This window comes from Plectrocnemia conspersa, unplaced genomic scaffold, assembly GCF_051122295.1.
Source record: "Plectrocnemia conspersa isolate PC_06_02 unplaced genomic scaffold, ASM5112229v1 ptg000013l, whole genome shotgun sequence".
Taxonomy (NCBI): domain Eukaryota; kingdom Metazoa; phylum Arthropoda; class Insecta; order Trichoptera; family Polycentropodidae; genus Plectrocnemia; species Plectrocnemia conspersa.
Genome location: NW_028277177.1, coordinates 1,405,758 through 1,416,086, shown reverse-complemented (window position 1 = coordinate 1,416,086; position 10,329 = coordinate 1,405,758). Strand labels below are relative to the sequence as shown.

The following is a 10,329-nucleotide window of genomic DNA, read 5'->3' as shown; positions in this document are numbered from 1 at the left end:
CGAGCAATACGATGACTACGCAAAAATGGAACCAAACTTCTTCAGTTAAATAGCCGACTGCATCACAATCATTGTCCCTCGATCGACCAGTGAAAGATAGTATAACCAAATATCAATAGAAAAAAAGAAGTTTTATTACCATTTAATTTAGCAGTTTGATGGACATTAACCTCAATCCTAATACGTACTAAGTATATTTGCAATTCGAGTAATCATATTCAGTCAAATCTAACGAATATGAGCATTAAATCAGAAGCAATGATAATTTGTATGTATTGTAAAAGGAAAAACTCACTTTTCGGCCTCGGAGCCGGTCGACCAACTCCAAATTTGAAGATTTCAACACCAAGATTGTTTTATGATTGTATAGTTTAATCACGTATTCTTCTAATCCTCACACACATTTTAATAGTTATAACACACCTGGTTAATTTACAATTCGAATATTTATATTCAGTCAAATCGAACAATGCACGACAATTTTATGAAAATTATTGTCGCGTAGCAAAATTATTGAAAACTGCCACGTTGCTGTCAGCCATCTTGTTTTATATTTGAATGCTTATTTTTCATTGGTCGAAACAACAGAATTCATTACCAGTAGTTCGAAAATCAATCGAGCTTACTGAATTTTTTTTTATTATTATTATTAAATATATTTCCTTTGTTTACGTGTATTATTATATACACCGTTCATACAAAGCGATATGATTTACAGAGCAGAAAATTTAGCATAAAATGTTTTATTTTAAAGCGAGCTTAGAACAATTCTATATAAGAAGATTAGTTGACCATTAAACTCTTGAAAAATTTATTTTGTAAATATCTCGACTAAATTCGTTAGCCATTCTAATTCGCCATATTGCTTTAAAATATTTTAGAAACCATAACTTTGATCAAAAAATCTTAAAAATAAAGAAAAAACGCAAAAATGTTTTATAATAGAAATTAAAATAAAATAAAAATATTTTTTTGTCATGTATATGAGATATAACGGTTTTTTATAACACGATTACTGCTGTGGTTTTGTTTAGGTGTCCATAAAACTATTCTGATAGATTAACTTTAGAAATAGCCTGAACCGCCATCTTGTTTCAAAATGGCAGGCATTTAAAAAGTAAAAATCATTACCTTGTTAAAAAATACTACCAAAAAATAAAAAAAGGCAAAAATAATACAAATAAAACTAAATTAAAGTATAAAAAATGTTTTTTTTTTTAAATAAAATAATAAAATTTCATAAAGGCGTCTATTAAAAAATCATAACTTTATGAATTCAAAACTAAAATAAAAAACTTTTTTTTATACATGCACATATGCATAACTGCAGTAGTTTTAATCATATACATATATTATTTTCTAAAAAGATTACCTTATAGGTGTCTCAACTAAGTTTGTTAGTTAGTCTGATCTGTCATATTGTTTCAAAATGGCCGCTATTAAAAAAGTCAAAGTAAAATAATTTAATAGGTCAAAAATGTTTTATATTATAATATATTTGTAAAAAAAAGTTTTATGTTAAATTCGATATTTAAATATTACAACGATAATAAAAATACCTCTACACATTTTTATAAATATAGAAATCTACCTAATTCTTATGGTCTTAACCGAATTTTATGTTACTGTTATGAATATTGTGTTAATGCTATTGCTGACGATTATTTTATGTATTCTATTATTATTATTATTATTATTATTCATAACGTGAAACTAGGTTTGTTTTCGTATAACTTTTGCATAAACTCGAATCGTTCTTAATTTTATAACCGAATGAATTAATTTTACAGGTGAAAGTCCGAGACGGAATAATGATTTAGCCTCTCCTAGGCTTTGTCTGTCGTTTGTTTGAAACATTTATATGCAATTCAGACATAGCCTGTTAGGGGTTAGCTTATTATTCTGTCGTTCAACAAAAACAACACAGAAATGAACACGATAATATAATTAAATAAATAAATAAATTAAAATACATTTGGCTAACTAATTCTATTACCAAGATGTTCAATGGAGGCGATCGCTTTGGTATTAGGTAGAGTCAATGATCACATCCGATCGAATCTTGTGTCGTTTATGTATAATTTAAAATCTATCATAGAAGTGCGGTCGGTCGAATTCATCCCAAATATATGCCTGAAAGTATATAAAAATGATTAAATTTCAAGGTAAGTTTTGATTGGATTTATTATAGAATGAACCATGAATGATGATGTCATGTGTTAGATGTTCATGCGTTTTGTGTTAACTGGTGGAAGTTGAAGCTGAGTCTCCGTTTCGGACATAAAGACCGTATGGTATGTTAGCTGAGTTCGAAGCTTGATGAGAGAGAGTCTGATAAGAAGGTATTGCCTGACTAGGAGATAGTCCCTTAAAGGATGTTAGTCCTTGGTTGGATGTTAAACCTTGGCTCGGATATTCTGGATAGCCATAGCTGGAATATTTCTTAAACGGCGGTATGATAGCATTCCCGTCGAGCCGATTCCATCCTTCGTGGCTACCTTGAAGATGAAAGAGTTCAAAAACCAATCTTAAATTCTAATCATGTTGTTAAGAATGGGACCAAATACTAGGATAATGTTCAGAAGGCGAACCGTGGCCCACTGGATGTCCAGAAATGTGCAGGTGGATATCTTTTTGGTATCCATGATGATCGTGGTGAGGATCTCCCCAACCTGATTTAAAGTGCGACAAGAATCCGGCGACCTATTTGAAAATTAAAATATGTATAAAAGCGTATCTAATGATAATGAGCTTGATTAGTACCTTGAAGATCAATAGGAGTCCTCCAATTGCAACACCCTTTAAAGTCAACAAAAACGTCAGGAAGATTAGAGTAGACATTACTCCCAACATGAACATAACCGGTAGTAAGGCAGATTGGAGCTTCCTGAGTGGTCTTCCAAAAGTTCTCGCCATTCCTAGATGAATAACATTTAACCTCGATTTTATATTGAATTTTAAAACAAAAACATCATCGTTAATGGTATTCAAATGCTTGCATCGGTTTTTGAACTTTGTTTGAAGAGCATCGTCGATAATGACAGGGCTTTTAAGCGAACAATGGCGCTCGCTACCATGTAATTCCAAGAATGGTTATTACAGTCGGAACTATCGATTTTACGCGTGGAAAAAATACTAAATTTGATACTTAGCTAATAAAATTTTATTCATTTAGAAACTTAATACTGACCGGTACCGGCTTGTTCGTCCATTGAATCGCTTATGTAATTTGATGTATTTTCTATGAATTTCAACAGTCGTTCCTGCGTTAAAGAGTTTTCTAATCCAGTAGAACTTTTCAAGTCTTCTGACGTTTGATTTGTTTGATTTGAGGCATGACACAGGGTAAGATTGACGAGCAAAACCAACGAAAGGGCAATAGTCAAGTGCCTTCTCGACGACTGCGGAGATCTTTTAGTTTGGTAGCTGAAGAGCCACTTGATCATCTCTTTGACGTCCATGTTCCAAAAAAAGAGTTCCGCCTGCAAATCCGAAACGCAAAATTTCAAAAATTCAGGTCATAACATTTTATCGATGTTTTAAACAAGCACAGAATTACAATAATATGCTAATAAACAATTCGGATAAGTCGAAAACACTCCTTTTTGTATCATAAATTTCCTCAAAGGACCTACTTTTAAATAGCGTCACAGATTCGTGAACCACAAAAACTTGATATCCAAAAAAGTCGATTCACTCGAAGTCGGTCACTGCCATTCATTCACACATCGATCGGTATATAAATCGAAATCACAAATTCATTATTGCACTTGTCACTTTTTATTGCTTATTATTACTTTTTATGTCTTTTCACTTCTATGAATGCGACCGCATTGGACGCTGGAGACTGGATGGAGTGTAAGCACCGAATGATGGTGCTCCCAAACGTGCGCTGTGTATATATATGAAGTGAAGAAGTAACGGGACCAGAACGTCATCAGCCAAAGAAAGTCACGGACCAACTGGCAGACGATTCTGAAACCCTGACCAAAGACGACCAAGCATCCGTGACTATTACCACTACTTAGACGTAACATAATGTGGATTAGATCTTGGTCAAGGTTAACAGGAACTCTCCAATTCCTGGTTTTAGAAAAGCCTTCTTCTAATTTCATTTATTAAACTAGTTATTTATATTTTTATTAAGAATGTAGTATTACATCTCATCAGGCATGTGTTAAGCAACAGGTAAGTATTTTGGTTGATTTTTGTCAGTAAGTAATGAACATTTTTTAAATAAATGGTTAGTTTTATTAGTATTTTAACAAAGAACGAAAATATTTAATATTTTTTATAAAAAATACATATAAATCTTCACAAGGATATGTATGAAATAAAAAATGAATTAGTTTAAGTGGCTGATCTTAACTGATTATATATTAATTTTATAACCAACCGTTTCATTTAAAAGTTATTAGCAATATATTAAAAAAAATACTATTTAATTTTAAAACAGAGTCAAGTAAATAATATCAATTAACAACATGTTTACTATATTTATTAATTATATGCTTTTTTAATAAATAATTATTAAAAAAAATCTAAATCTGTCAATTGATTATGATGTGTTAAAATAATGTTGTATGATAAAAAACAGTATGTAGATGATCGCTTTTGTATAAAAAAATATATAAATAATGTTGCCACGTCGCACTTTTACGTTTTAAAATATTTTAATTTAATTTTAAATTATTTCTGACATCAAAAAATGTTTTTGACTAAATACCTTAAGTCAAAAATACTAATTTTTAAAATAAATAATATAAAAATATTTGATAAAAATAATGCTAGCTTGAATAAAATGTATTAAAAAATAAATATTTATTTTTAATACAATATATTTAAATAAGATTCACCGCCATAAGACTGTGACTCTTTGTTGCATATATGAGCAATGTACGGCTCGCGGGCCAGATCAGGCTTGCCGATCCACATTATCCGACAAGCGTTTCTGAAACGATATTTTATACAAACACAGCTTTATATTTGAATAAAATAAGAGCAAAAATGTTGTGCAATGTCACATAAAAAGTAAAAATTAAAAATAATTGCGCTGCGTGGCTGAACTAACTAAAACATATTATTTAAGCATAATCTGCTAAAAATAAATGAGTTGTATATGTAAATAAACCTCCGTATCTTTTTCATGTAAGACACTTTTTCTTAAACTTCGCTCTGATATTTTTAAAGTATAAATGTAGTATATAACAGTTCTACAAAATACATAATTTAATTAATTTGAATATGAGTTTTACAAATTACATAAATTTTGAAAATTTATTCAAGTAAAGTTGAAATTTTTCAGAAATATTTGAGTCCAATTTATTATCAGATTTTTTAAGCCAAATATGTTAAATATAAAATCTACGTTCTATATGTTAACATAGGATGAATATAGAATTTTTGATCGAAAGAGTTGTTTTTCAATTTAATTTTATACATTAATTTTTCAACGGTAAAAAAATTGTGTAGAAAAACATATTTTATTAATTTTGTAATTAATAGCTTCGACTTGAGCACTTTTTTTTTTACCACGCGCTCTTCTAATTACTTCTTTATAAACATACCATTTAGAATCAGTAGCGTAGCTACTTAAACTTGGGGGAGTATGTTCTGTTTCGGTTAAGTTTGCAAAAAAATATATTTATATATATATGTTTAATTGCGTTCTAAAGTCAAAGATAATACATATGTTCTAAGTGAAAGTAAATTTAACTTGCTTTTTATAAAATAATTATAGTTTTAATATAAATACATTTATAATAATAATATATTTAATTTAAATTTAAAACTAATGGCTTATTGCATGTTTATTATTATGAGGGAGCGTTACTAGTTGACTTTATAAAAATAACATTTGTACTAATAACCCGTTATTTATTATTTAAAAAAATATTATTTAAAATTTTTATTGCCAATATCGTGCATTTTTTACCCGAATTTTGTTACAAGGTTCATTTGCATCATAATGACTTAACCAAGGTTAAATTTATTATATGTTTTTTATTGCATTCTGTTGCATGTTATAATAAATAATAATTAATGTACATAAAGGAAAAAGCTTATTTAATTTCAAAATGATCCTATATGAAAAAAATTGCACCAGTAGGCAAAAAACTTTATTTGTCAATAATGTGGTCAATTATATTGTCAACTCTTAAGTAGTGAAATGGGATTAATTATTGAATAAAAAATAATATGGTTAAATAAATTCTTTTGCGTGCTTTTATGCACGAATATAACTTTTGATTTCGTTCAACTTCAGTTTCCGATGCACCGTTGCGTATGTTTACTTCTCTTTGTTATTTTTTCAGATAAAAGTATTCTTAAAAAGCGACCTGAATGATATTTTAATGTAAACCAATCAGAAATTCAAACAGTTTTCTCCATTGAGAAAGTCTGGATTGTTTATAATTGTATTGTATTGGTATTGAAAGACATAAATATCCAAAACGATCTAAATTTTGTTATAATCGTGCGAACGAAAAGTTCTAGGTGCTCTTTGGAATGTTTGTATGTAAAATTTGGGCTAAACCACCAAGCGATGCTGAGACACCACCATTATCTATCGTAGGTATGTAATTGATGTTGAAAAAAACGAGTTATTTTAGTGTAATAACGGTTTCGGGTACAAGCCCCAAGTTCACTTGTCCAGACCCACAATCGGTGCCGGAAGGAGAAGTCCCTTAAATGTGGGTCAAAACTTTCACGTGTTGTCCAAATCGGAATGATCATTTGTGTCCACGTTCGGTGGTCTTGATTTTGAGGAAATTTTTTAAATTAATGCCCAAGGGTCACCAACTTTTTTTGCATATGAAACGATTTTACAAATGATTAGCATGGTGGTTCGGTAGTTGAAGATCCGCCTTAAAATTGGTATCTATAAATAATGTTATTAAAAGAGTATGTAAAAAAATTAAAATTTCGTAAAAAATACACTTTGTAATCTATATACATATAAACCTTTTTATCTTTTAATAATTAATGTTATTATGCGAAATTCGCACCATTATAATCGACACATCCGTACGGACTTGACCGTCGAATCTTTATTTATAAAATGTGCAATTATTAAAAAACCGGCCACTGCTGCAAATTGACATTTATCGATTATAAATTATGATATACATAATAATTTATAATTAATTATATAAATGTCACCGATTCCCAGACTGAAAAGTCTGTGGTTTAATACTTACTTGTATGTATTCATTATGTCTGATTGATTTACCTAGTTAGTATAGATTTACCTGTGTAACACATTGAGCATACGTCAGATTACAACGTTAGATTAAAAAATAAAATGAATTACAAGTTCATTTATTTTGAAGGTTTAAATTTTTTGTAGTGCTAGAGTTAATAAAATTTTAAAATGCAATTTTGGCAACATTATTATTTTATTTGTATGCAGAATCAATTGGAACCAGTTATATACTACAGGCGTACAAAGTTATACTCCGCCGGCCAAAATTATTTTACAAAATTATTATATTAATCAAGTCAGAAACGAAGTTTCTGAAGGAATACGGCAATGAACCGACTTATATATTATTGAAAATTGCGACTATTATAATGATTTGGGGCGGAACCAGACTCTTTGTTTTATACATATATTTTTTGATCGGAAAACCGCGTAACGGTAATTTATAAAATTGGATACGTCGTCATAGTACAGAATGTGAATCTGGGATGCTTGGTAATTATACGCACTGTATTTCTTTACTTACACTTGTTCGAGTAATGTCCACAGGTTTTGAAACGGTTAATGTCCACTGAGATACGCAATATAGTTTGTTCACGCCGACGAAAAATATATATGATATATTTTAAGGAGATTTAAGTGACGAAAAATGTTTGATGAAACTTTCTTAGCAAGTATTCTGCGACTAATTTAATACAAACAAAAATGGAATATTTAGCTTTAGAATATTGTACTAGTTTATTGAAAGACACGCCAAATTTTCAATAAACTCATAAATAATACTATAAAAAAATTAAGGGTTAAAGAATACATCAGTAAGCATAAAACGTTGAGGCGGTAATCTAAACATTCAAATATGATATTTTTGTAAAATTAATTGACATTTATTAGAAAAGTGATGGGCATTACGGGTAGTTTTTAGGTATATTATTTAAAAAAAACACATTAACAGTAAATGACACTTGCCTTTTAATTAGATTAAAATCTAAATATACTTGTCTACAGTTGACTTCATTGTCAATTTGTAACTTCTACGTAACATTACACATTACGTTCGCACAGTAAGGATGCCAGTAATTTGAGGACGACCGTGCAGGACTTTCTCGCTAAGCTTAGGCCAAACAGCTCTTGGCCATAACAATATTTGTAACAGGCATGTCCCAAATAAAATCAGTATAGCCACACCACATAACTCTTTAGTCGAAAGTAATTCGTATATATTATTTGTATGTGAGAAGAGAAAATAAATTTAAATTACATTCTATTGATGTGGTAAATCGTATCTAGTTTTACATTCATAGCCTGTAATTTGTAACGTTTCTAATAAATAAACAAATATAATACTGGTACATACAATTCAATTAATCAAACTGGGTTATACTATAAAGGTATCTAAAAATATGTGAAATTTAATTAAAAATATTTTTACTGATAACGCATCACTAGTATACAAATTATAATCTGATAATTGTTATTTACTAATTAATAACTTAATGTATTTTCGAAAGGTATAAAAATTCAATTACCTTACAATTAAAAAATGCATTAAAAAGCGGTTAAGTTTGATTTATAGTAAAATAGGTTGCAAAAGCGACGTGACGATTCTCACATAATTGAAAAACATAATTAGCTGCTTGATGATTCAAGAAAGTTTCTCAGGATCTCAACAATCGTATTTTACAATATTTAGTTTTATATAAAAACAAGCACAAAATTCGTTATAAAAATATTATTATCTTCTATACGCCACTTAATCATAATATACATTTTAAGCTTAAAAAATACTTAAATAAACACTGAGATCACTGCCAGAAATTATTTATCAAATAAACTATGCGTGAAAATGACATATCATTAAAAAAATTTTACAAATACCTCAATTTTTTATTATGTGTTAAAATATAATATAACTATATTTTTATCCTCAACGCCATATTATTGAAGCCTTACATCTTTTCTATACATATAAACATTATATATGTTACTAGATGTTTCAGTGAAATCATAATATTATATAATCCGAACACATGTCTTTCGGTGGATATATATTTCTACTAGCGAAAATATAATTTGATATTATGAGCTAAAATATACATGAAACTCAATGTGACAGTTGCGCAATGTCCATTTTCTATTCAAACCCAAACTTAAACAAACGAAAGCTGAAAAAACATGGTTACTTTTATTAGGTCAAGTTAAGTTTGATTTATTCGTTTAGGTTAGGTTTGCGTTCAAATAGTTAATGGACGTTTCGCAACTGTTACAGTGTATGTGTATTTTTCAGTGATGTTAGATTTTCATTTCTATGAATATAATTTCACTAACTAGTCTAATTAAAATGTATCTAATCATTTATTAATAAAGGCACTATTAAAATTTTTTTTTTTAAATGAAATTCGCTGGATTTAGTAAGTGGCGTTTGTAACTGTCGGTTGAAAACCAAAACTTATGCACATCGTTTTTTTTAAAGACAGTTTAGAATCTAAACTGTATTATAAAAATATGTATGTTAACATCTGCCTTGTTTCAAAATGGCAATTATGTAAAAAAAAATAGAGTTTAAATGTGTATTAAAAAATATTAATAAATACAGAGCAATCTATTAAAAAAGTACTTTTGAAGATCGCCGGAGAAAGTCACATGGACTTGCCTGTAAAAAAAATACTAACGACTTTTGAGTTATGAATCAGTTTTTCTTCGTCAGCATGATCGCATATTAGTGCAGATCAGAACGCAATTTTACAAAAGGAACTTGTACAAAAAATACAGTTGGTGTCTAAATAATGATCTGAAGGATTGGCGTATGGTATGATTGGAATGATTCTACAGGTACTTTGACACTCAAACTCGGCAATATACACATGTTTTAATCATAGTCACAATGTAAATTTTAACAATTTTTATATTTAGTAATACTCCGTAAAGATATAGTTTAAATAGTATATTTCCGTACCGATTTAAGCATTGGCAAGATGATCGAGAATAATAAGAACAAAAGGAACTCCATCAGCCAAATCTTGACACTTCTACCACTTCGCTTCCGACTTGGAATAAACGAGAGCTAAGCCGAATAGTATTTGGCAAAAACTTAAAAAAATAATTTGTATAGTTATTTAAATGTTGGCATT

General features: G+C 29.1%; 1 protein-coding gene across 12 annotated transcripts; it reads right to left on the bottom strand.

Moving 5' to 3' along the window:
- Window positions 1–1,931: 1,931 nt before the first annotated feature.
- Window positions 1,932–3,967, bottom strand: LOC148226905 (uncharacterized). 12 transcript variants are annotated; one of them, XM_088202215.1, is made up of 6 exons: window positions 3,636–3,967; window positions 3,191–3,482; window positions 2,764–2,918; window positions 2,568–2,703; window positions 2,199–2,498; window positions 1,932–2,133 (listed from the first exon to the last, which is right to left on the bottom strand). In XM_088202215.1, the coding sequence occupies exons 2-5, from the start codon at window positions 3,459–3,461 to the stop codon at window positions 2,242–2,244; spliced, it is 819 nt and encodes a 272-aa protein (XP_088058341.1). In that variant the 5' UTR covers window positions 3,462–3,482; window positions 3,636–3,967; the 3' UTR covers window positions 1,932–2,133; window positions 2,199–2,241. The 12 variants fall into 12 exon arrangements, with proteins under 12 accessions (XP_088058341.1, XP_088058342.1, XP_088058345.1 ...); XM_088202216.1 differs by having other exon boundaries at window positions 3,798–3,967; XM_088202219.1 differs by having other exon boundaries at window positions 2,350–2,498; window positions 3,798–3,967.
- Window positions 3,968–10,329: the final 6,362 nt, after the last annotated feature.